Source organism: Oncorhynchus tshawytscha, linkage group LG26 (assembly GCF_018296145.1).
Source record: "Oncorhynchus tshawytscha isolate Ot180627B linkage group LG26, Otsh_v2.0, whole genome shotgun sequence".
NCBI classification, from domain to species: Eukaryota; Metazoa; Chordata; class Actinopteri; order Salmoniformes; family Salmonidae; genus Oncorhynchus; species Oncorhynchus tshawytscha.
This window is the reverse complement of record NC_056454.1, coordinates 4,883,176-4,910,921: the sequence shown is the minus strand read 5'-3', so window position 1 is coordinate 4,910,921 and position 27,746 is coordinate 4,883,176. Positions and strand designations below refer to the sequence as shown.

At 41.5% G+C, this 27,746-nt stretch overlaps 1 protein-coding gene across 4 annotated transcripts in view; it reads left to right on the top strand.

Annotated features, from left to right (window-relative positions):
• The window catches only part of LOC112225080 (melanophilin), a 122,336-nt gene that overhangs the window by 82,717 nt on the left and 11,873 nt on the right, over positions 1-27,746 (top strand). For all 4 annotated transcript variants that reach the window (XM_024388695.2, XM_024388694.2, XM_024388693.2 and 1 more), the window contains 3 exons: positions 7,171-7,254; positions 9,115-9,399; positions 13,871-14,014. In XM_024388695.2, the coding sequence (XP_024244463.1) occupies positions 7,171-7,254; positions 9,115-9,399; positions 13,871-14,014 (513 nt within the window). The remainder of the gene's footprint in view (positions 1-7,170; positions 7,255-9,114; positions 9,400-13,870; positions 14,015-27,746) is intronic.

Below are 27,746 nucleotides of genomic sequence, written 5' to 3'. Positions count from 1 at the left end.
CAAGAATTAAAGACACTCATACTGCTCTAGTAGTTCAAGAATTGCCTTCAAGAAAGAGTTGCTACCTACATTAATGAGCACAGTTCTCGCAGATGAATTTGTGTTGACACATAAAACTACCTTCACAAGCAAGGCACCAAGTACTTATTATCCCTACACAAAAAAACTATGCAGATAAGTCACCTCAAACTACAAGTTTTCAGCAGTCATTTTAGTCTCCGCACCGGTGCTTACTGCTCCAGATGGCCGTTCTCCATTTTCTTTGTACACATGCCAGTAATTAAGGAGAAGGTACTATGTTTCTACAGCAAGACAGTGAAATTGAGCACACTGTGGGGTACTTTTCAAAGAAGTTAACCTCCTATCAAAAACACTACTCCACCATCGAGAAAGAAGTGTTCGCTTTGATCCTGGCTTTTCAGTTCTTTGAGGTTTGTCGGCTTCTACTCCACAAGTTGTCTATACTGATCACAATTCTCTCATATTCCTGCAAAAGACTAGTTCCACAAAACGCTGACTCCTTTCACTGGCGTCTGATGTTGCAGGAGTTTTCCCTTGAAGTTCGGTGTGTCTGTGGTAAGGACAACTTGTTCTTTCGAGGGTGGGCAGACAGTATGATTTTTGTGTTCTGTGTTTTGCCAGTAAGTAGATCTGGTGCACATGTTGGTTTGGCTGCACGTTTTGCTGTATTGTAGATGTAAGTTTTGTTTTGGATTGGCTCGTCCGGGGGAATAAGGATAATAGAAAAATAGAAAATGTTTAAAAAAGTTTTGTATTGGGTTTTCTTTTTGTTGGTTGTGAGAATTTCTTGTGTTGGGGTTTGCACAACCACAACTTCTACAGCCTCAGGTTCCCTCAAAATCAGACCTTCTCCACCTGTATCTCCCTGAGAAATATATGTTTGTGTGATGTTACCGTACTGAATTTTATAGCTAGATTCATTTTTGGAGTGGTCCTGGGCTGGAAATGCTGCAACCACCTAGGTAGTTAGCATTATCTACAAAGGAAACGCACTATCATGTCAGCAATCTGCATATTTAGCTTTAGCTAGTTGAAATAAAGCATTGTGCATCTTGTGGGGTTTATGCAGTGTAGCTACATGATGCTATCGTTGGATTCATTTGAATACAAAACAGTCAGAATACAGAAGTTAGCTAGCTAAGTAGACTTGTTAGCTAGCTGAACATTAAACACACTAAGGTTAGCAACTAACGTAGCTAGCAGGCTAAAAACTGAACTGTGAGAACGTGGCCATTTTGGCATCACTCTTCCACCTTTCAAAATGCATAACAATGTTTATCCGGTTTATGGATAGGTCATGAGCAGTCATTCTCATTTTTTTTCTCTTTTGGGGTCGAGTTGACTCAGATCCAAGAACAGAGAATGATGCTTGTTGGCTTCGTCTGCTCTGTTTGTGTCTGGTGGCTGTAACATAAGGTTGCAAGTGACTTCCACTTCCTCTCCAGCAGGGTCATTCGAGTGCCCAAGAACACTAAGGTAACCTGCCTAAATGACTACTGACACGTAGCACTCATGTCTGTAGCCATGAAATGCTTTGAAAGGCTGGTCATGGCTCACATCAACACCATTATCCCAGAAATCCTAGACCCACTCCAATTTGCATACCACCTCAAAAGATCCACATATTATGTAATCTCTTTTGCACTCCACACTGCCCTTTCACACCTCATCACTAAGCTAAGGACCCTGTGACTAAACACCTCTCTCTACAACTGGATCCTGGACTTCCTGACGGGCTACCCCCAGGTGGTAAGGGTAGGTAACAACACATCGGCCACGCTGATCCTCAACACGGGGGCCATTCAGGGGTGCGTGCTCAGTCCCCTCCTGTACTTCTTGTTCACCCAGGCACGACTCCAACACCGTCATTAAGTTTGCCGATGACACAACAGTGGTATGCCTGATCACCGACAACGATGAGACAGCCTATAGCGAGGAGGTCAGAGACCTGACCATGTGGTATAAGGACAACAACCTCTCCCTCAATGCGATCAAGACAAAGGAGATGATTGTGGACTACAAGAAAAGGAGGACCGAGCACGCCCCCATTCTCATCCATGGGGCTGTAGTGGAGCAGGTTGAGAGCTTCAAGTTCCTTGGCGTCCACATCACCAACAAACTAACATGGTCCAAGCACACCAAGACAGTCGTGAAGAGGGCACGACAAAACCTATTCCCCCTCAGGAGACTGAAAATATTTGGCATGGGTCCTCAGATCCTCAAAACGTTCTACAGCTGGACCATCGAGAGCATCCTGACGGGTTGCATCACTTCCTGTTATGGCAACTGCTTGGCCTCTGACCGCAAGGCACTACGAAGGGTAGTGCGTACGACCCAGTACATCACTGGGGCCAAGCTTCCTGCCATCCAGGACCTCTATACCAGGCGGTGTCAGAGGAAGGCCCTAAAAATTGTCAAAGACTCCAGCCACCCTAGTCATAGACTGTTCTCTCTGGTACCGCACGGCAAGAGGTACCGGAGCGCCACATCTAGGTCCAAGAGGCTTCTAAACAGCTTCTATCCATCCCCAAGCCATAAGACTGCTGAACATCCAATCAAATGGCTACCCAGACTATTTGCATTGCACACCCACTCTACGCTGCTGCTACTCTCTTATTATCAACGCATAGTCACTTTAATAACTCTACCTACTTGTACATATTACCTCAAATACTTCGACACCGGTGCCCCTGCATATTGACTCTGTACCGGTACCACCTGTATATAGCTACGCTATTGTTATTTACTGCTGCTCTTTAATTATTTGTTTGTTTGTTATTCTTTAAAACTGCATTGTTGGTTAAGGGCTTGTAAGTAAGCATTTCACTGTAAGGTCTACACCTTTTGTATTCTGCGCATGTGACAAATACAATTTGATTTGATTAGCGCAAAGACACACCTTGCCCAGAAGGTCAGCCCAAAGCAGCTCATGGCTCAACACCCCTTGTTTTCGTTCAAAGTGAAAACACTGCACAATAAGTGGGGCGGCATAGGTTCGCCCACGACATGCAGATTTCATTTGGAAAGGAGATGTTGGGAGAGCTACACCTCACATTAGCTGAGTTGCGAGCTACAGCTCTTTCAATTTACATAGCCAATCAAAGCCTGAATCTGGCGTTTACCCCTGTTTAGTTGATCTATATTCATAGTTTGTTCTTTCTTACTCACTATCCTCAGTTCATGTGGGGTTTTCCTTTAGTTTGTCTTTTCTAAAGCAAATCTAGTGGGTATCCATGGTGGGTGTCAAGGTGACTCCTTTGTTAGTTCTTTTTTCTGTTGGGCGACAACATTTAGGTTTGTCTTTAGAGAACGTAACAGTTCTTACTGAGGCATTTGAAAAACTCCATGGTCTTTGTTGTTGAATCTGTGCATGAAATTCACTATTTGACTGAGGGACCATACAATTTTCTTTTCACTTTGACATTATGGAGTATTTTGTGTGGATCAATGACCAAAAACAAAAATCAATGAAATCCTTTTAATTCCCACTTTTAATGCAACAAAATGTGACAGAATCCAAGGGAGGTGAATACTTATGATAGGCACTGTACATGTACAATTATTGACATGGTCATGTTTATGTCTGTCAATCAAGCAAAAACACTCAACTAATTAGTTGGTCAGTTTATCATTGAATCAATCAATCAATGTCCTCTCCACAACATAAATATAGCTTATTTCACTACTTGTATCGAGTTATTTATCGGAAGATAGGAGACATAACACAACATGTTTTTGATCGTTTTTTCCCGAAACGATCAGATCATCTATCACTGAGGAGGGGATAAGGCCAGAGAAAAGAACAAAACAAAAAGGCATTAAGACAGTCGTCTGTTGCAATATCAAAGAGCTTTATCTTCTCAATCCCAGCTGTACTCTCTCTCTCATTCCCACCTTAAAATATTGAGATATCCTGTGTCATGCCAAATTAGTCTCACATCTGGGCAACACTAAGGCAGTTAGGGAGATGTTGAGAAGAAGAGAGCAGCTCAGTCAAACACAGAGCAGACAGCAGAGCAACATGTGTTTGTCAGCGATCAAAAGAAGCCATGACATCAATCTATGCATCAGTCTCCAAACTCTTATCGGCAGCCAATGGCAAGCCTTTCTCAGTGTCTATGTTAGCTCATCTGGCATATGATGTGTCTATTGTGTACTGCTAGACTAGGCATTCATCTTGTGTTTTCAAATCAAGAGCTGGATTCAATCAAACTGGTGCTGTAGATACACTAAATATACACAAGAGTATGTGATCACTCCTTCAAATTAGTGGATTCGGCTATTTCAGCCACACCCGTTGCTGACAGCTGTATAAAATCAAGCACACAACCATGCAATCTCCATAGACAAATATTGGCAATAGAATGACCTTACTGAAGAGCTCAGTGATTTTCGACGTAGCACCGTCATATGATCCAACAGGTCAGTTTGTAAAATTTCTGCCCTGCTGGAGCTGCCCCGTTCAACTGTAAGTGCTGTTATTGTGAAGTGGAGCAACAATGGGACCCCAGAGTGCTGAAGCACGTAAGCACATAAAAATCGCCTGTCCTCCGTTGCAACACTCACTACCGAGTTCCAAACTGCCTCTGGAAGCAACTTCAGCACAAGAACTGTTTGTCGGGAGCTTCATGAAATGGGCTTCCATGGCCAAGCAACGCACACAAGTCTAACATCACCATGCGCAATGCCAAGTGTCGGCTGGAGTGGTGTAAAGATCGCCACCATGGACTCTCTGGAGATATCATGATTTATATCTGGCAGTCCGACGGATGAATCTGGGTTTGGCGGAGGCCAGGAGAACGCTACCCGCCCGAATGCATAGTGCCAACTGTAAAGTTTGTTGGAGGAGGTATAATGATCTGGGGCTGCTTTTCATGGTTCGGGCTAGACCCCTTAAAGCCCTTGGGCTTTATTACAGATGGATTTTCCTTATGGATGGATTTTCCTTATATGAACAATAAAATCTTTGAAATTGTTGCATGTTGCTTTTATATTTTTGTTCAGTATACATAAAATGCAGATAGCATTGTGGATTAAAATAGCACCCATTCATTAAAATTGAAAGGAATGTGGTTTTGGACCTCTCAATAATTGTGGAAGTGTTTTTCAGAATTTATTGGTTTGGGTGGGAACCCACTGCTTCAGATACAGTGCCTTCAGAACGTATTCATACCCCTAAATTAATCCTACATTTTGTTGTTTTACTACTTTAATTAAATGTTTTATATTTTTTCTCACCCTTGTACACACAATACCCCATAATGACAAAGGGAAACAGGTTTTCGAAATGTTTGCTAATTTATTGAAAATGAATTGCAGAAATATCAAATTTACATAAGTATTCACACACCTGAGTCAGTAAAGGTTAGAATCACCATTGGCAGTTGTGAGTCTTTCTGGGTAAGTCTTTAAGAGCTTTGCACACCTGGATTGTATAATAGTAGCACATTATTCTTAAAAACATTATTCAAGTTCTGTCAAATTGGTTGTTGATCATTGCTAGACAGCCATTTTCAAATCTTGACATAGATTTTCAAGCTGATTTTAAGTCAAAAATGTAACTAGGGCTCTAAGGAACATTCAATGTCATCTTGGTAAGCAACTACAGTGTATATTGGACCTTGTGTTTTTAGCTTATTGTCCTGCTGAAAGGTGATTTTTGTCTCCCTGTGTCTGTTGGAAAGCAGACTGAACCAGCTTTTTCTGTAGGGTTTTGCCTGTGCTTAGCTCTATTCCATTTATTTTTTATCAACAACAAAAAACTCCCTTGCTGATGACAAGAATACCCATAACATGATACAGCCACCACCATGCTTGAAAATATGTAAAGTGGTACTCTGATGTGTTATGTTGGATTTGCCCAAAAAAACAATGCTTTGGACTCAGGGCATCAAGTTAATTTCTTTGCCTAATATTTTGCAGTTTTTCTTTAGTGCCTTGTTGCAAAGAGGATGCATATTTTTGAACATTTTTATTCTGTATGTGCTTTGACTCTGTCATTTAGGTTAGTATTGTGGAGTAACTACACTGTTGTTGATCCATCCTCCAGTTTTCTCCAATCACAGCCATTCAACTCTGTAACTGTTTTAAAGTCACCTTTGGCCTCATGGTGAAATCCCTGAGTGTTTTCCTTCCTCGCCGACAACTGAGTAAGGAAGAACAGCTGTGTCTTTTTAGTGACTGGATCCAAAGTGTAATTAATAACGTCACCATGCTCAAAGGGATATTCAATGTATGCTTTATATATACATACATATATATATATACGTACACAGTACCAGTCAAAGTTATTTACTATTTTCTACATTGTATAACAATAGTGAAGACATCAAAACTATGAAATAACACAAAAAATGGTTAAAATCCAAATATATTTTATATTTATATTGATTCAAAGTAGCCACTCTTTGCTTTTAAGACAGCTTTGCACACTCTTGGCATTCTCTCAATAGGTGCCCTTCTTTGCGAGCCATTGGAAAACCTCCCTGGTCTTTGTGGTTGAATCTGTGAATGAAATTCACTGCTTGACTGAGGGACCTAACATATAATTCTATGTGTGGGGTACAGAGATGAGGTAGTCATTAAAAAATAATGTTGAACATTAATTATTGCCCACAGAGTGAGGCAATGCAACTCATTATGTGATTTGTAAATCACATTTTTATTCCTGAACTTATTTAGGCTTGCTGTACCAAAGGGGTTGAATAATTATTGACTCAAGACATTTCAGTTTTTCAATTTCTATTAATTTGTACAAATTTCAAACAACATAATTCTACTTTGACATTATGGGATATTGTGTGTAGGCCAGTGACACAAAATCTAAATGTAATCCATTTTTAAATCAGACTGTAACACAACAAAATGTGGAATAAGTCAAGGGGTGTTCTATGTTCTAGTATCATAGATTCAAGGTTACTGGTATTTGAGACAAAAGTCTCTGTTCCCTTGTTCACAACTGGATTGGTACATTAAGCTCAAGCTCAGCATGTTTGGAATGACCCAAAACCCATGGCTGAAGCTTGTGCTTTAATTTTATACACAGTGCAGGTTTTTACACTACAACACATACCATACAGTCACAATGGGTATTTTGTCTTCCTGTCTCTCCTTTCCTCCCTTGTCTCTGTGTGTGTCTCTCTGCTGCAGATAACTGAGCTGAACAGACGCATGTCGGTCATTGAGAAACTACTGAACCGTCTGGAACAGAAAGTGACATCCCCCTATGACCAGGTAAAGGGCCTTACCCCTAGAGACTGTACAAAGAACAGAATTTTTGGGACAGTGCTCTACACCAGTCGGTTCTAAAGCTCTATGTTTTTCACTTATTGGTATGCTCAAAAGCTCTTTTGTCTCATGAATGTTATACCTGAAAGCAGGTTCACTCTAACCCTTTGTTAATGAGAGAAGAGGAGCCATATACAATAAAATCTCATCATTAATGGTTTGTCACGCAAGTCTGAGATCATTTTTGCATCGACACTTCCGAGACCTCGTGTCCAAGCCATCAGTTGCCAGGGGAAAACCAGCAGACCTTTGAAAATGTGTATTAAGTTAAATTCAAAACACTTCACTATAAACAAGGCAGGCTTTGAGCTTGATTGCTCATTCTTTTTTGCTTCCAAAACGAATCATGCTTTGCCTTTTTGTGGCTAATGCGCTATTACATTAATTATCGTTCAGTTAACATTTTTGTGAAAGCAGGATCTGCAAAGCATCTGTAAATCATCTCCCGTACAAAGTCAAGAAAACATTTGGACATTTGAACAATGTTGGCTTCTGGTTACACAACTATAGAATATTATTAATCCCTATAAACATTTGTCAAGAATTGTTTGTAAAATAATAAATCTGCAGTAGGCCTATGTTTATGTAGTTATTACAGTAGTCTATCTGTTCAGCAACCCTCTGATAAATTCAATTTTCCTTGACAAAAGAAAAGTCAAAAATATTTGCTATGATTTATTTAAGAGTTTTAGTTTGTACTATTGTTATGGTAATAGTGTCTTCACCTTTAAAAGCAGGATTTTATTGTATTAATAAAGGGGGTTCATACAGTAAGTTTGTGTAGTCCATTGCTCTGTCAGACTGGATTACATTTAATTACTTTTGTGTCTCTGCTTCTTTTTCTATTATTATTGAATTATTTGCCATGCTCAACTCTAAACAAAAATATATAGATGCGTTTTTAACTGGTATAGCAAGTAAAGCAACTTCAAACAAGGCAACAGTAACCATGTCGTGCCACACGAATGATGCAGCGCCCAGGGACTTTGTTTTGAGGGGGGAAAAAGCTAAAGGTAAAAAAAAACATAAAAATATAATCCATAGATGACAGTTCGCATTCAAGTCAGGACTTGCAGCCATTGCTAGTGTACCCATGAGTTTTAAGTCACATTGCGGGAGTAAGAGGTTCCAAAAGCATTCTATGGCCACAGCGCAACAAGCTGTATATTTGGCACGCATGCTGCCCAAACTGCTGCCTTTCCGACTGTAGGCATACCAGTAACTGCCAAAATAAAATAAAATCACTTGAGTAAATGAGTGATACAAAGTATATGTTATGGTTTGGGGTGCATTTTCCTGGCATGGTTTAGGTCCACTTGTACAATCTATGCCAAGGATTTATCCCAAAATCTATCCCCAAATAAATTCAATTCAAACGCGCATTGAAGCTGTTGTGACAGGAGAGGGACCTAGGTACCGAATTTCACGACTTTAGGTCAAACGGGGTGAGAGGCGTGACCTTTCAAAGTTAGCATTTTCAATCACTTGTTATAGCGCCATCATCTGGCCAATCAGTGTAATTTTGTAAATGCCGGATCTCTATGTTCAGACGCATCATTCACCCAAGTGCCGTCAAAATTGGTCAGTGCTGTCTGAGATATCATGTGTGACGAACGTACTAATAGACGGAGACAGGTCCTTGGATCCTCTGTCCCCTCATCCCCTCATCGTGGGGGACAATAATGCTTTTTTTTCCCATAACGTAATAAACATTATGCCATTGTGTAAAAAAAATTGAAATTAAACAAACAAAATAACCATATTTATAAGTGATGACTCATTTCTCCCCATTCTGTGTTTTCCTAGGGCCAGTCTTGTACTTCTCCCCTGCCCCAGTGGGAGGAGGTGGACCTGGAGGAACTGCAGCTGAGGCAGAAGCTGGACCAGCTGACGGGCAACATCAGTGACAAGGGTCTGTCCTCGGAGGAGGATGAACCCAAGAGTCCCCCATCCCCTAAGGAGAGCCCAGGGTGGGGGAGGCGCCTTAGGGGGGACGTGAGCCCATCCGGGTCCCTCTCCAGACCCTCCTCCAGACCGGGCATCATGATCAGCCCACCCATCGATGAACTGCAGGAGCCCTCTGAAGGACAGGTAGAGAAAGTCATCTGTGGGCCACAAGATTGTTAGCTTTAGCTCGACGGGCTAAGGCAATAAGCTCAGGGAGCTAACGCAAATCTTTAGGTCTCAAGCAAGGTTACTCATCATATTATTTCGTGCTATGTGTAACACACTATGCTGGATAGATACATTTTTCAGGATGAAAGTCTTTTTCATGTCTTAGAATCTGTCTTATCCACCTGTAGCCTTTGGTGAGCAAGTCTAATAGCGCAGTTTCTCTTAGCCAGTAAGTAAATAGAAAAATAATAATTTGCTACAGGTAGGACATGTACATGTACAAACAGACCAGCTATGACTTCCATAAGGCATTCAGAAGCAAAACGACAGTACAGAGACAAAGAGGATTCTCAATCCAATGGCTCAGACATAAGACGCATGTGGCAGGGACTCCAGACAATCACAGATTATAATGGAAAGCCAGCCATGTCGCGGACACCAACTCCTCTCTCCTGGACAACCTAAACACCTTCTTTGCCCGCTTTGAGGAAAACAACAATGAACCGCCAATGTGGGCCCCTCCGTTCACGAGGACCTTGTGTGCCGGATCTCTGTGGCCGACGTGAGAAAGACATTTAATCGTTAACCCACTCAAGGCAGCCGGCCCAAACGGCATCCCATGCTGCATCCTCAGAGCATCTGCAGACTAGTTGGCTGGAGTGTTAACGGACATATTCAATCTCTCCATATCTAAGTCTGTTGCCCCCATTGCTTAAAAATGTCCACCATTGTTCCTGTACCCAAGAAAGTGAAGGTAACTTAAATAAATGACTATCGGTCCGTAGCACTCACTTCTGTCATCAAGATAAAAAAAAAATGTTGTTCTGCCCCTGAACAAAGCAGTTAACCCACTGTTCCTAGGCCGTCAATGAAAATAAGAATTTGTTCTTAACTGACTTGCCTAGTGAAATAAAGGTTAAATAAATAAATAAAATGAAGTGTGTTGAGATGCTAGTTAAGGATCATATTACCTCCACCTTACCCGACACCCTAGACCCACTACAATTTGCATACCGCCTCAACAGATTCACGGACGACGCAATTGCCATTGCACTGCACACTGCCCTATACCACCTGGACAAGAGAAATATCTATGTAATAATGCTGTTCATTGACTACAGCTCAGCTTTCAACTACATAGTGCCCTCCAAACTCATCTCTAACCTCAGGGCCCTGGGTCTGAACCCCTCCCTGTGCAACTGGCTCCTAGACTTCCTGACAGGTCGACCCCAGGGGATGATGGTAGGCAACAACAACTCTGCCACGCTGATCCTCAACACAGGGGCCCCACAGGGGTGCGTGCTCAGTCCCCTCCTGTACTCCCTGTTCCCTCATGACTGCGTGGCCACCCACGTCTCCAAGTCAATCATCAAGTTTGCTAACGATACAACAGTGATAGAATGACTATAGTGGTAGCTAGCTAGAGGACTCCTAATTTCTCCAGGTATGATTTAGACAAACATTTTACTTATCTGTTGTTGTCTTTGTCTATTTGCTAGCTAGGGCCATCTACTTTAAGTGCTGTGTCTTTCCAGTACTTGCTGTGTGGACTGCTCATAACTTGCAGATGATTGTTGACACAACAATCAGGATTAAGTGGAAGGGCAATTTGTGACTGTTGTTTTTGTAATCCGTGGCTGTATTGGAGGGGGAGTGGTTTCCCCTTTTTTAGGTAATCAGTAATTAGTGGAAGGTGTGCTCTTCACCTCTGTAAGGCAATTATCAATTAGTGTCCCATGTTTTCTCAGTGGCAGCTGTAGGCGGCAGTCATGTCAGTGGAAGTCTCGTCCCAAAACTAAGACGGTTCTGCCAAGTTGTTCTGCGGAGTGGTTTGAGGAAGCTCCACACCACTCTCTCAATATCTTACCTAGTTATTTTCTGATCTCATTTAGCTCTTTTGTAGCTTTGGCAACTGTGTTTGTTTTCTATACCTGTTCGTGCTTCTCCCTGTAGGCTTTACAGATGCTCCCCACCCCTTGCAACCCTTCTAATTTAGTGTACCCTCCACTCACAACCCTTGTGGAATTCCTGGTCTCTGGTAGCGTTTGGAACTGCCAATCTGCGGTCAAGAACACCAAGTTCATCTCAGCTATGGTACACTTCAGTCCCTTGACTTCTTGGCCCTGACGGCGACATGGATCACCCCTAACACCACTGCTACTCCATCTGCTCTCTCTTCATCTGACTACGTTTTCTCTCATAGTCCAAGAGCATCTGTTCATAACAGTGGTGGCACAGGGCTACTCTTCTCTTTACTCTCTCACTCACCTCATTTGAATTCCATACTGTCACTGTCAATTGTCCACTCAAGATGAACATTGTTGTTATCTATTGCCTGCCAGGTGCTCTTAGAGTTCCTCAATGAGCTTGACACCTTGATAAGCTCATTTCCTGTCGATGGCTTACAGCTCTTTGTACTGGGAAACTTCAACCTCCCGACGTCTGCCTTTGATTCATTTCTTTCCAACTCTTTCTTTCCCCTCCTCTTTTGACCTCACACTTTCCCAGTCCACTCCCACTCACAAGGCAGGCAATTTGCTTGACTTCATCTTTACTTTACTCTTTACCCTAGCCACTCAGCCCCTATCTAAATGGTCTTGCGCCGTCTCAATCTTCGCTATCTCTCTCTGACTACTCTCTCCTCTTCTATCCTGTCATCTCTCCCTTCTGCTAAATCCTCTCCCCTCCTTTCTCCTGATTCAACTCTTCAACACTACTCTCTTCCCTTTCTGCATCCTATGTCTCGCACTATCCCCTTTCCTCCCGGACCGGCTCGGCCCTCCCCTCCTGCTCTGTGGCTGAGTGAGGCATTGCGAGCGTACAGAACAGGGCCGTGGGCAGCTGAGTGAAAATGGAGGAAAACTAAATTTCCTGGAGGACCTGTCATCCTTTTACTCCCTTCTCTTCCTCTGTATCTGATGCTAAAGCCACTTTATCACTCAAAATGTCAAGCTTCTGCCTCTAAACCTAGGAAACTATTTTCCTCTTCTCGCTCCTTAATCCTCCACTCCCTCCCTCCTCCCACTCTGAGGATGAATTTGTCAACCACTTTGAAAAGAAGGTTGATGACATCCGCTCCTCATTCACTCAGCCTATTGAGTCCACTGGTCCCACTCACACAGAACTACCCTACGCCTTGACCTCTTTCTCACCTCTCGCTCCAGATTAAGTTCTGCAACTAGTGTTGTCCGGCGCGCCCGACAACTTCCCGCTCGACCCCATCCCCTCCTCCAGACCATATCTGGAGACCTTCTCTCATTCCTCTCTTCCCTCATCAACTAACCCCTGATCACTGGCTGCATCCCCTCTGACTTCAAAATGGCCCAAGTTGTTCCCCTCCTCAAGAAACTAACACTTGACTCCCCTGATGTCAAAAACTACAGACCAGTATGTTCTTATTTCTAAAACACTTGTGTGCTTTCTCTGACCAACTCTCTTGCTATCTTTCAGAACTACTGTCTTTCTCTCTTCTTGACCCTAACCAGTTTTCAAGATGGGTCATTCAACAGGGATTGCTGTTCTGTGTCAAAGAGGCTTACAGAGGCCCACACCGCAAAGCTGATTGCCTCCTCTGTTCTCATCCTCCTAGATCTATCCACTGACTTCGACACTGTGCCCATTCTAACGTTCTATTGAACGGGGTGGTCAAGAAGCTAATTCCCTGAAATTCTATCCATTTTGCCTTGGGGTTTTATACTTTGTATCGACAGCTCATTCTAATATTTCTACTGCCGTACATTGCATTTTAGTTACACTGTTTATACACACACCGTATATTTATTTATTTTGATATGTACTGCTGTACATATTCTTAGCATATCTTGTGTAAATTCATCCAGTGTATATAAGCATAGATTGCATTTGATTACTGTTAATGCAATTTGGGTCGTTAATTGGATTCGTTCGGACATTTTTTGATTTCTTGTCATTGTTTTTATTTATTATTTGTGTACTTGTTTGACATTTTACTGCATTGTTAGGAGCTAGTAAGATAACAATTTTGCTGCACCCGCTATAACATCTTCTAAACTGTGTACGCGACCAAGGTTTTTTATTTGATTTTGATGTAGAGAGTAGTAAAAGGCGCTCAACCAACGTGTTATGTGATAAAATTGTATGAGCACTGAGAAGGAAAAAAGAGCAACTCTCACAATTAAAAACATGATACTTTATATATACACAACTATTAAAAACAAGAAGTTTCAGCCATCAATGTCCTCTATAGATGTGCAGATGTATCAGAACATGTTGCATAGATGCAGATTGGTTAATCATTGGCAGAATTGTGTACATAATGCATGTTAAAAGATAGCAATTACGAACAACTAATTCCAGTACAATTAGGTGGTGAACATAGCAAGGCCTTCGTGTTAAAGTGGATTTTAGGGTAGCCTAAGGTTATATTCATTTTACGTCATTCATTTAACGTCCCAATCTTTCTCTGTAGGCCTATTTTTCAACAGGACATTCCAGGAGCCTCCGTGAGGGCAGTTCTCTGCCCCGCTACCGTCCCACCACCACCACAGAGCTGTTTGAGCTGGAAGGCAAGGTGGCGATGGCCGCTGCCACAGTACAGAGCACAGTGAGCGAGGTAAGGGTCAATTTACACTGAGGTCCAAAAGTATTTGGACAGTGACACTTTTTTTTTGTTGGTTTGACTCAGTACTCCAAGCACTTTGGATTTGAAATTATACACCGACTACAAGGTTAAAGTGCAGACTGTCAGCTATAATTTGAGCATATTTTCATCCATATCGGGTGAACCATTTAGAAACCATGCATGAAATCAGCAGAATGCAAGGCAGGTTGACGTGCTCAGTGTAGATGTATTTACAGGTCTTGGTGATCCAATGGTGAAAGAGCCATATAATACAAAATATACAAGTAGATTTACCAAATATACACACGGGCAATAGCCTGAAATAAATAGCTTGCATCAGGCTTAAAACCCTTTCCTATCTGAACGGACACAGGTAAATGGCAAGATGGCACAGCCTCCTCTTGAGAAACCAAATCAAATCTGTCTTAACAGGACCTTAATCAGATAGCCTACATAAAGGTTGCGTTCCCCTGCTCAGACATTGCATGCATCAACCAATGGTTGCAAGCCATGTCATCAACTGTGTCATTGACTGACCGATTGCTATAACATAGGTGGTTAGCTGATATGTAAAATACCATTTCAGGCATTGTAAGCTGTGGCATGTGTCAGCAACACCTGGGCAGGGGAAAGTGCCCATAAGCAGTTGGCCCATTGGCAAATAATGAAAGTATTTTTTTATTTAACCTTTATTTAACTAGGCAAGTTAAATAACTAGGCAAGTTAAGAACAAATTCTTATTTACATTGACGGCCTAGGAACAGTTGCTTAACTGCCTTGTTCAGGGGCAGAATGACAGATTTTTACCTTGTCAGCTTGGGGATTCCATCCACCAACTTTCCGGTTACTGCCCAAACGCGCTAACCACTAGGCTCCCCCGCCGCCCCCCTTAAAAAAGCTCATTATGTACAACCAGAATGACCGAAACATAGGAGACAGACTCTGACATAACCTGGGAATTATGAACAAAGGAAACCATGCGTTGAATTAAATAATCAGAACTTGAGAGTCTTGAGAATGTTCATGTGCACAATAACATCGCGCCCACTCAGAAATGGTAATTGAAAATGTACTGTATCAAGCAAACAGAAACATCTAAATGTTGCAATAATAAAATATAGATTTACCACATACTGTATGCATTTAAACGTGTGAAAGCAACAGCAAACATTTCAACAAGAGAATAACGCGCTTTCCACTGACTGGCGTAACACATTCGCAGGGAGTCAGGCAGAAGTTGATTTTCATAATGAAACAATACAAAATAACAAACACGAGAAGCATACTGAACGTGAGAGAAATCAATACTGCCTGATGACTGAGGCTTACTGATGTCACGTTCTGACTTTTATTTCCGTTGTTTTGTCATTATTTAGTATGGTCAGGGCGTGAGTTGGGGTGGACAGTCTATGTTTGTTTTTCTATGATTTCGGGATTTCTATGTTTCGGCCTAGTATGGTTCTCAATCAGAGGCAGGTGTCATTGTTTCCGTGTCTGTGTTTTTCACCACACGGTACTGTTTTGGGTTTTGTTCGTTCCACGTTTATTGTTTTTGTATTCAGTCGTGTTCATGTTTAGTATTTCTTATTAAAAGACCATGGACACTTACCACGCCGCATATTGGTCCTCCGATCCTTCTCGCCTCTCCTCTTCAGACGAAGAGGAGGAAATCCATTACAACTGAAGGCTATATGAAGGGAGAGTAATCAGACTGGTGAAGTCCAGGTTTGCTTAACGATGGGGAGCAGGTGTGCGCAATGATGGTTGCCAGATGTGTGCAATGTGGGTTGTCAGGACCGGTGGTTAGTAGACCGGCAACATCGAGCACTGGAGGGAGGGAGCAGGAGTGACAGTTGGAGTTTGGAGAAGGTCTATGGTGCTTCTTCGCCACAGTAGTAATTCATTGTAACAACAAATTCCAAATGCACGCTAAATACTTCAAGTAAATAAAAAATAAAATGATACATTTCTGTAAATTTTGACATACCAAAAGACCTGTAGGCGTATGCTAGTAATTGTTGCTTGATACCCCTTCGTTGGTGAGCTTGCAAACAGTTAATATTCTTGATCACCAAAACTTTTTGGAACCGCATATTTATTTATTATGGCAATCCTATCTCCCTACAATTTGACGAAATCAGCAATCTTTTCGCTAGCCCACCCGACTTAGGTAGAGTGAAAGGTTTAGGGTTCAATCCATGGGCCAATATTTTGCTAGATTTTTTGCAATGGCAATGCTACGGCTACTGTGTCTGGCTGCTGCGTGGAGAGTAATCCACGTTGACTCTGTGCCACAAAATTTGTGACAAAATGGTACAAAACCTGGCCAGGTCAATTCAAGTGATCAGTCTCAAGTTAGTCGAGTCTTGATGCTCCAAATTAAGTCTCAAGTTAATAGAAAATAAAATAAATTGAGTCTCAACTCATCATATTTGTGACTCGAGTCAAAGTCATGTGACTTGAGTCTTACAACTCTGTATTTATGCCTCTAACTTCCTCACTCATTAATTAGGATTCATTCATAACATATTCTATTACTTATTTATATAAAAGTGACTCAAATTACTCAATATTATTTACCATTTAATTTATATTGGGCACAAAATAATCTGAAACACAACCAAAACAAACTGCAAATGCTTCCAAGTTTGTAGAGTTACAAGCTTGATGTAGGAATATGGGACCAAATACAACACTTTTGACTACTAACCTGTTGAACTCTGACACCCTCTGGTGAAATGTTCTAAACACATAATATTGTATAGTACCCTCAAAGTACATTTTGGTTTCAAATCTACAAGTCCTACAAACACATGCTTTGAACTGTGGGATTCTGATAAAGGCTCAGAAATAATGTGAATATTACAGTTGTCAAACGTTGAGGGATAAGAGATTTGAAAGTCTAGCACCTTGGGCAGCGATTACATCCTCGAGTCTTTTTGGGTATGACACAACAAGCTTGGCACACCTGTATTTGGGGAGTCTTACCCATTCTTTTCTGCAGATCCTTTCAAGCACTGTCAGGTTGAATGGGGAGCATCACTGCATAGCTATTTTCAGGTCTCTCCAGAGATGTTAGATCAGCTTCTATTCTGGGCTCTGGCTAGGCCACTCAAGGACGTTCAGAGACTTGTCTCTAAGTGACTCCTGCGTTGTCTTGGCTGTGTGCTTAGGGTCGTTGTCCTGTTGGAAGGTGAACCTTCGCCCCAGGTTGAGGTCCTGTGTTCTCTGGTGCAGGTTTTCATCAAGGATCTTTCTGTACTTTGGTCCGTTCATCTCTCCCTCGATCCTGACTAGTCTCTGAGTCTCTGCTGCTGAAAAACATCCCCACATTATGATACTGCCACCATCATGCTTCACCATAGTGATGGTGCCAGGTTTCCTCCAGATGTGACACTTGGCATTCATGCCAAAGAGTTCAATCTTGGTTTCATCAGACATGAGAATCTTGTTTTTCATGGTCTGAGAGTCTTTAGATGCCTAAATTCCAAGTGGGCTGTCTTGTGCCTTTTACTGAGGAGTGGCTTCCTTCGGGTCAACCTACCATAGAGGTCTGATTGGTGGAGAACTGTAGAGTTGGTTGTCCTCCACAGAGGAACTATGGAGCTCTGTCAGAGTGACCATCGGGTTCTTGGTACACCTCCCTCTAGGAAGAGTCTTGGTGGTTCCAAAGTTCTTCCATTTAAGAATAATGGAGGCCACTGTGTTCTTGGGGACCTTCAATACTGTAGACATTTTTTTGTACCCTTCCCCAGATCTGTGCCTCGACACAATCCTGTCTCGGAGCTCTACGGACAATTCCTTTGACCTCAAGGCTTGATTTTTGCTGACATACACTGTCAACTGTGGGACGTTATATAGACAGGTGTGTGCCTTTCCAAATCACGTCTAATCAATTGAATTTACCACAGGTGGACTCCAACCAAAGATGATCAATGTAAATAGGATGAACCTGATTTCAATTTCGAGTGTCATAGCAAAGGATCTGAATACTTACAGTGGGGCAAAAACGTATTTAGTCAGCCACCAATTGTGCAAAGTTGAAAAAACTGACCCTACGTTACATCGTGTCATGCCGTGACGTACAGCACGCATAAAGCGTAAAACTATTTCTGTCTTACAATCTCTCTCCACCAGGTGTAGCACTTCTCTCATCATTTAAAAACAAGAAATGGACAGTGACAGGGGTAAGGGGGGATACCTAGTCATATTTTGCATCGTCACTGCAAGCGTCACTGACTCTCAAAAAAAAAAACTGTTTACTTATGTTTACTCAAATTTGACACACACCTTCAAATAGGTATGTAATCACACATTATATAAACTCTTTATAGTGTTTTATTTACATTTTAGCAGCGATAAGGTGATAAGTTGGACAGATCGAGTGAAACAAAGCAATTTTCCCACACATCTCTCCTTCTTACTATCACGCATTAGTTTCACTTCCCCACCCGCCATTTTTAAAAAGAAAGTAGGAAAACCTGCAAAATCGGCAGTGTATCAAATACTTGTTCCCCCCACTGTATGTCCTAGTGCTAACTGAGGAAAGATTGACCAAACACAAGCGGTCATATTTTCTAACTCTCGGCTGACAAACTACAATATGAATTAGCTAATAGCAATTACTATGTATATTTAATCATATCACGAGTGAGCTCATCATTGATCAAAATAATTGAGTAAAACACTTTCTAGAAATCAAAAGTAATCCAATGATGATTCGTTTCAGCACGCAGTCATACTTTTTTTCCTCACAGAAACCAAAGATAATAAGAGAAGACCAGATGAGTTTGGTCTGTTTATAGTATGCATGTTGAAGGGGTGTGTCATCTACCATCGTTCACATCCCACCATTCACTTCTTGAAGTTCTCAAAAAAATTGTGAACCCTTACTCACCTCATTTTGTTATAGCATCTTTGGTCCGATAGATCACCGGTAATTGAAAAACGTGAATAAAATAGTAAATATATCAATAATACCACACAAAACATTTTCTGATAGTGATTTATTGATACAAATGGCGCGTGCAGGCAGTCAATCACGTAACCTCTCACTCTGAGCCATTCACTGTTGTTGTTTATGTATGTAGCTAGTGAGCTAAGCTGTAGCATTAGCAATGTCTTTCAAAAGGAGACAACTCACAAATGAAGAAATTCTGGAGATATAAAAAAAATACTGACAATGAGTCTGAAAGTCAGGAATCAGATTCTGACAGTGACAGTGAGGAGCTTCCCCCCAGCCCGTGAGAACCCTGAATCTGAGGACCCCTTGTCCACTGACGAATTCCCAGTTCCCTTTGAAGATGCTGGTGGTGATGGAGGCAGACCAACAGTGGATGAAGTACGGGAGTTCTGTGGTAGCTGGAAGGCTGCCAGCCATTTCACCCCCCCTGGCCCTGCTGTTTGCTTTGATGAGTCCCAGTCTGAGTGCAACGGCCCTTGCCATTTCCATCTGAGGCAGTGCTTCAAGTTGTTTCTGACAGAGGAGCTGGTGGGAGAAATAGCAGAGACCAATTACTATGCCTTGGAGCTACAGGAGAAGAGAGAGCCAGGAGTGGGAGGGACAACCACAATTAGTGAAATGTATACCTTCCTGGTGATAGTCCTTCTCATGGGGATAGTAAAGAAGAACTCCCTAAGAGAATACTGGAGCACAGATCCTATGTTTGCAACTCCCTTCTTTTCCACCCTCTTCCCAAGTCTGCTTCCTAGTTCTGCTGCGATGACTGCATTTCATCAACAACGCTACTGCCATCCTAAATGACCCGTTAAACAAAATAAGAAATGTCAACAGCTGGCAGTAAAGTGGCAGGACAAAGGAGACGTCCATGTCCTCTCCACTGTCCATACAGCAACCATGTCGGCCATAGGGAAGGTGGACCCTGATGGGAGAAAGAAATATCAAACCAGACTGCATGCTTGACTATAACTATAGCTTGACTATAGTTTCAAAATACAAAACATGCTAATACTTCTAATACTTTTCCAGAGCTAATAGAAGAATGTAGCTAGCTAGCTAAACATTGAGTATAACACCATAAAGGTTATGAAATGAGTAACGTTACCTCGTGTGTCCGCGGTTATAAGGAATATACACAAAAACATGCGACAGTAGAAACAACATGCATAAACTATTATAACATAATAAGGCACTTACTTTGATAGAAACGCACACATTTCCAAAAGTATTATTGGTAACAAAAACAACTATGATTGCGATGCAGGCAACAGATAGAAAATGTGAACACGTGTGTGCAGGACGGGAGATGAGCAAATGTCTGCAGACTTGAACTGCACAAACAATTGGGAAGTATTTGGGGAATTTTGTCTGGGTCAGAAATGTCAAAAACATTAAGTGGTCCGCAAAAGTAAAATTACTACTTTTATGTGAATGAATGAGGCGGAACACACCTCAATAATTTAAAATTGACAAATTGAAAACAGCCTATGAATAAAACAGGGATTATGCGTGCGTGCTTTGGTTTGAAATGTACTGTTGCGTAACAATCGCATTCTGGAATGGAGAGAACATTCTAACATCATGTGCATAAAAAAACTCACACTGGGGTGACCATTAGAGATATTTGGAACTTACGCATGAAAGGGTTAAAGAGATGGGTGGGTCTGAACCTTAAGAGGGTGTGAACGATGCTGAATGGGTTTAGACAAAGAAAGGCTTAACAGGAGTAGTACCAAAACATTCAAAGGCCATTTTCTCAAAAGTGAGTTTACAAGTTTATCACTATCAAAGCAGAATTACTTTCCCATTGTTCCTCAACTGTAGTGTATGATATACCATGAGTCTCTACTTTTATACAGTGTAAAAAAAACACAATTAAAAATGTTGCTACATAAGACCGATTTGAGCTGTTCGGTCAAATATGAGGAGGTTTCTACCTATTTATTGATGTAAATATATCCCCTGTCTGATTCCCAGTTTGTCCACTAGTACTAAGTAGGAGATCACATGGCGTCTCTTGGCCACTTGAAACCAGTTACGTCTGGTTTGGGTAGTGAGTCACTGTGCCAAAGTGGCATCTTAAAATGACCCTAGCAATCAGAGCTTCAAGAAAAAAAACACAAGACAGGTGAGAACTTTGGACACACCTACTGATTCAAAGGTTTTTCTTTATAGTGTTAAATCCAAATCTATTTAATATTTGAGATTCTTCAAAGTAGTTACAATATGCCTTGATGTCAGCTTTGCATACTCTTGGCCTTCTGTCAACCAGCTTGATGAGGTAGTCACCTGGAATGCATTTCAATTAACAAGTGTGCCTTGTTAAACGTTAATTTGTGGAATTTCTTTCTTTCTTAATGTGGTTGAGCGATTCAATTGTGTGGTGACAACGTAGGGGTGGTATACAGAAGATAGCCCTATTTGGTAAAAGACCAAATCCATATTATGGCAAGAACAGCTCAAATAAGCAGAGAAATGACAGGCCATCATTACTTTAAGACATGAAGGCCAGTCAATATGTAACAAGCGCTATGTAATATGTAACAAGAGCTATGATGAAACTGGCTCTCATAAGGACCACCACAGGAAAGGAAGACCCGGAGTTACCTTTGCTGCAGAGGGTAAGTTCATTCGTGTTACCAGCCTCAGAAATAGCAGCCCAAAGAAATGCTTCACAGAGTTCAAGTAACAGACACATCTCAACAGCAACTGTTCAGGGGAGACTGCGTGAATCAGGCCTTCATGGTCGAAAGATGGTGCCCGGAGGGGATGGCTGCCGTTTTATGGGCTCTTGATCAACCATGCTATTTTGTTTTTTTCTCACATTGTTTGTAACTTATTTTGTACATAATGTTGCTGATACCATCTCTTATGACTGAAAAGAGCGTCTGGACATCAGAACGGTGATTATTCACCTTGAACTAGACAAATAATGTTTCTTTAATGAGTCAGACGAGAGGGATTTACTCCAGACACCAGACAAGGCCCTCATCCCCGTCATTAGCAGGAGAAAGAGACAGAGATATCGCGGAAGGAGATCGGGGTGCCTTGTAAGGATCCGGCGACGAGTGGCTAATCTACCTTTACCATCGGTACTATTGTTCAACGTACAATCGCAGGATAATAAAGTGGACAAACTACAAGCACGTATATCTTACCAACAGGACATTAAAAACTTGTTAAGCCTATGGGTTCCCCTACAGGAACTAACACCACCCCCCCCCCTGTTCAGCTGAAACGGTGGCGCAGGGAATGCAAAAATATTCTTAGAAATATTTAACCTCCACACATTAACAAGTCCAATACCTCAAATGAAAGATAAACACCTTGTTCATCTACCCAGCGTGTCAGATTTTTAAAATGTTTTATGGCGAAAACACAGCACATATTTATGTTAGACCACCACCAAAACAAAGAAAAAAGTGGCCATTTTGTACAACAAAATATAAAATGACAAAAGCAGGATTAAAAAAAATAATAATTCACTAACCTCTTGAAAGTCTTCATCAGATGACAGTGATATGACATGTTACACAGTACATTTATGTTTTGTTTGATAATATGCATTTTATATCCATAAATCTCGGTTTACACTGACGCCATGTTCAGAAAATTCTCCAAAATGTCCGGAGGAATTATAGAAAGCTACGCCAGATAACAGAAATACTCATCATAAACTTTGACTAAAGATACATGTTCTACATATAATTAAAAAGATACACTGGTTCTTAATGCAACCGCTGTGTCACATTTTTTTTAACGTTACGGAAAAAGCCTAACATTGCAATAATCTGAGACGTATGTAACAGATGTAACAATATTTCTCCGCTATGTTGGAGTCAACAAAAATACAAAATTACAACATAAATATTCCCTTACCTTTGATGAGCTTCCATCAGAATGTAGTGGAAGGAGTCCTAGTTCAACGATAAATCGTTTTGTTTCATAATGTTCAATTCTAGTGTCCATGTAGCAGCATTTGCTACCACTTTCAGCTCAAATGCCCAAAAAATGACTTCTGGTCCAGGATAATTTTGCATCAAAACTTCCAAATTACATATTACAGGTCGACGAAACTGGTCAAACTAAGTGCAGAATCAATCTTCAGGATGTTATAATCATACAAATCGAATAGCATTCCAACCGGGCCATCCTAGTTCATCTGGGGCTGATTGGAACAGACGAAGCACTCCAACGCATTACGCGCCTTCAAGCACCTGAATCATTTGCGACACTTTAGTACTTTCCTTCCCATTAGGTCAAAGTTCACAGCAAATGCTCCATTACATGTTCTACTGAATGAGGACATCTCTTGGAAGATATAGGAAGTGTTTCCAGATCCATAACTTGTTGGGAAGGGAGGGGGCGATGATGTCAAAGTTGCCCCAACTTTCAGGATTTCAAAACTAGTTTGCAAGATTGCCCGCCCTGTGAGTTCTGTTATACTCACAGACATAATTCCAACGGTTTTAGAAACTTCAGAGTGTTTTCTATCCAATATTAATTATAATATGCATATATTAGCAATTTAGGACAGATTTTGATGCAGTTCACTATGGGCACGCAATTCATCCAAAGGGGAAATACTGCCCCCTATCTCTAACAGGTAACAGTAATATCTTATATTTTACCGAGTTGTGGCTGAACGACGACATGAATAACATACAGCTGGCGGTTAGACACTGTATCGGCAGGATAGAACAGCAGCCTCTGGTAAGACAAGGAGTGGCGGTCTCTGTATATTTGTAAACAAGAGCTGGTGCACGATATCTAAGGAAGTCTCAAGGTTTTGCTCGCCTGAGGTAGAGTATCTCATGATAAGCTGTAGACCACACTATCTACCTAGAGAGTTTTCATCTATATTCTTCGTAGCTGTCTATATACCACCACAAACCGTTGCTGGCACTAAGAACGCACTCAATGAGCAGTATACGGCCATAAGCAAACCTTCCGACAGCATTGAGGAATACACCACATCAGTCACTGGCTTCATCAATAAGTGCATCGATGATGTTGTCCCCATAATGACTGTACGTACATAGCCTAACCAGAAACAATGGATTACAGGCAACGTCCGCAATGAGCTAACGTGTAGAGCTTCCACATACAAGGAGCGAGACTCTAACCTGGAAGATTACAAGAAATCCGGCTATGCCCTCAGATGAACCATCAAACAAGCAAATACAGGACTAAGATCAAATCGTACCACACCGGCTCCGATGCTTGTCGGATGTGACAGGGCTTACAAACTATCACAGACTACAAAGGGAAGCACAGCCGCCAGCTGCCCAGTGACACGAGTTTACCAGATTAACTAAATAGCTCAATTATTTCTATGCTCACATCAAGGCAAGTAACACTTAAACATGCATGAGTGCATCAGCTTTTCCGGATGACTGTGTGATAACGCTCTCTGTAGCCGATGTGAGTAAGACCTTTAGGAGTCTCATGGATCCTGGACTAACCGACTCTGTACCGGTAGCCACTGTATATAGTCTCGCTATTGTTATTTTACTTTTATGTTAATTATTTTCTTAACGGCATTGTTGGTTAAGGCCTTTAAGTAAGCATTTCACTGTATTCGACGCATGTGACAAATAACATTTGATTTGAATCGCTGCAAAGAAACAAAGGACACCAATACAAAGAAGAGACTTGCTTGGGCCAAGAAACACGGTCTGATGAGATTTTTGGTTCCAACCGACGTGTCTTTGAGAGACGCCGAGTAGGTGAACGGATGATGTCTGCATGTGTGGTTCCCAACATGAAGCATGGAGGAAGAGGTGTGGGGGTGCTTTGCTGGTGACACCGTCTGTGATTTATTTAGAATTCAAGGCACACTTAACCAGCATGGCTACCACAGTATTCTGCAGCAATATGCAATCCCACCTGGTTTGGGGAACTATCATTTGTTTTTCAACAGGACAATGACCCAACAGACCTCCAGGCTGTGTAAGGGCTATTTGAACAAGAATTAGAGTGATGGAGTGCTGCATCAGATGACCTGGCCTTCACAATCACCTAAACTCAACCCAATTGAGATGGTTTGGGATGAGTTGGACCGCAGAGTGAAGGATAAGCTGCCAATAAGTGCTCAGTATATGTGGGAACTCATTCAAGACTGTTGGAAAAGCGTTCCAGGTGAAGCTGGTTGAGAGAATGCCAAGAGTGTGCAAAGCTGTCAAGGCAATAGGTGGCTACTTTGAAGTTTCTCGAATATAAAATATATGTTGATCTGTTTAAAACTTTTTTGGTTAATACATGATTACATACAGTGGGCAAAAAAAGTATTTAGTCAGCCACCAATTGTGCAAGTGCTCCCACTTAAAAAGATGAGAGAGGCCTGTAATTTTCATCATAGGTACACTTCAACTATGACAGACAAAATTATTTAAAAAAAATTAAAAATCACATTGTAGGATTTTGAATGAATTTATTTGCAAATTATGGTGGAAAATAAGTATTTGGTCACCTACAAACAAGCAAGATTTCTGGCTCTCACAGACCTGTAACTGCTCCTCTGTCCTCCACTCATTACCTGTATTAATGGCACCTGTTTGAACTTGTTATCAGTATAAAAGACACAACCTCGAACAGTCACACTCCAAACTCCACTATGGCCAAGACTAAAGAGCTGTCAAAGGACACCAGAAACAAAATTGTAAGACAGAATCTGCAATAGGTAAGCAGCTTGGTTTGAAGAAATCAACTGTGGGAGCAATTATTAGGAAATGGAAGCCATACAAGACCACTGATGATCTCCCTCGATCTGGGGCTCCACGCTAGATCTCACCCCGTGGGGTCAAAATGATCACAAGAATGGTGAGCAAAAATCCCAGAACCACACGGGGGGACCTAGTGAATGACCTGCAGAGAGCTGGGACCAAAGTAACAAAGCCTACCATCAGTAACACACTACGCCGCCAGGGACTCAAATCCTGCAGTGCCAGACGTGTCCCCCTGCTTAAGCCAGTACATGTCCAGGCCCGTCTGAAGTTTGTTAGAGAGCATTTGGATGATCCAGAAGAAGATTGGGAGAATGTCATATGGTCAGATGAAACCAAAAATATAACTTTTTGGTAAAAACTCAACTCGTGTTTGGAGGACAAAGAATGCTGAGTTGCATCCAAAGAACACCATACCTACTGTGAAGCATGGGGGTGGAAACATCATACTTTGGGGCTGTTTTTCTGCAAAGGGACCAGGACGACTGATCCGTGTAAAGGAAAGAATGAATGGGGCCATGTATCGTGAGCTTTTGAGTGAAAACCTCCCTCCATCAGCAAGGGCATTGAAGATGAAACGTGGCTGGGTCTTTCAGCATGACAATGATCCCAAACACACCACCCGGGCAACGAAGGAGTGGCTTCGTAAGAAGCATTTCAAGGTCCTGGAGTGGCCTAGCCAGTCTCCAGATCTCAACCCCATAGAAAATCTTTGGAGGGAGTTGAAAGTCTGTGTTGCCCAGCAACAGCCCCAAAACATCACTGCTCTAGAGGAGATCTGCATGGAGGAATGGGCCAAAATACCAGCAACAGTGTGTGAAACCCTTGTGAAGACTTACAGAAAACGTTTGACCTCTGTCATTGCCAACAAGGGTATATTACAAAGAATTGAGATAAACTTTTGTTATTGAGCAAATACTTATTTTCCACCATAATTTGCAAATAAATTCATTAAAAATCCTACAATGTGATTTTCTGGATTTTTTTTCTCATTTTGTCTGTCATAGTTGAAGTGTACCTATGATGAAAATTACAGGCCTCTCTCATCTTTTTAAGTGGGAGAACTTGCACAATTGGTGGCTTTTTTGCCCCACTGTATATGTTATTTCATAGTTTTGATGTATTGAAAATTGTAAAAATAAAGAAAAACCCTTGAATGTGTATGTGTGTCCAAACTTTTGACTGGTACTGTACAAGGTAATGTTGATGGAGAAGAAAAAGCATTGCTTAACAATGGGTTTACCCTTTCCATGCATACTAAATGTTTGCACTTTTGGTGACTTGACCTACATCGCATACTCTATGAATATGACCATTGCGCATTATTTATGGCCTTTATGGGGGCGGGCATGATTCTACTGATGTTGCCAGCAGTAAGATTTGATTTTGATTTCCCAAAAAACAAATGCTCTAGCTTTCAAATTATATGTTCTATATTTTCTGACCCAAAATGTTTGGGGGGGATACCTCCTAAACTCGCTGGACCTGTCTTAAACAAATGCTCAGAGTTAATTTAGGGCTGACAGTCTGCACTTTGACTTCATAGTCATTATATAATTTAAAATCCAAAGTGCTGGAGTACAGAGCCAAAACAACAACAATATGTCATGTCCAAATAGTTTTGGACCTCACTTTATATACCGTAAAACTGTCATTTGAGTTGTCAAAGTCAGACATTTAAGGGGCGCTTTCCCGGACACAGATTAAGACTAGTCCAAGCCTAAAAAGCATTTTCAATGGAGATTCTTTGCAGGGCCGGCTCTAGCCTTTTGGAGGCCCTAAGCGAGATTTGTTTGGGTGGTCCTTCACCATCCGCAGAAAAACATTTTCGTGGATTTCCTCCTGATGGTGGAGAGACAATTCATTTCAGTGTTCATTTCCTGCAATTCTTAAAATTTTGGCATGGTGTATAGAAAGATTTTGCAATTTTACAGCTAATTTCCTGCAATTCTGCACATTTTGTGACTTATGACTTATGACTTTTTGTGACTTATGACTTATGCCAATGCTAAGATGATATCTGAATGAGAGTGACTAT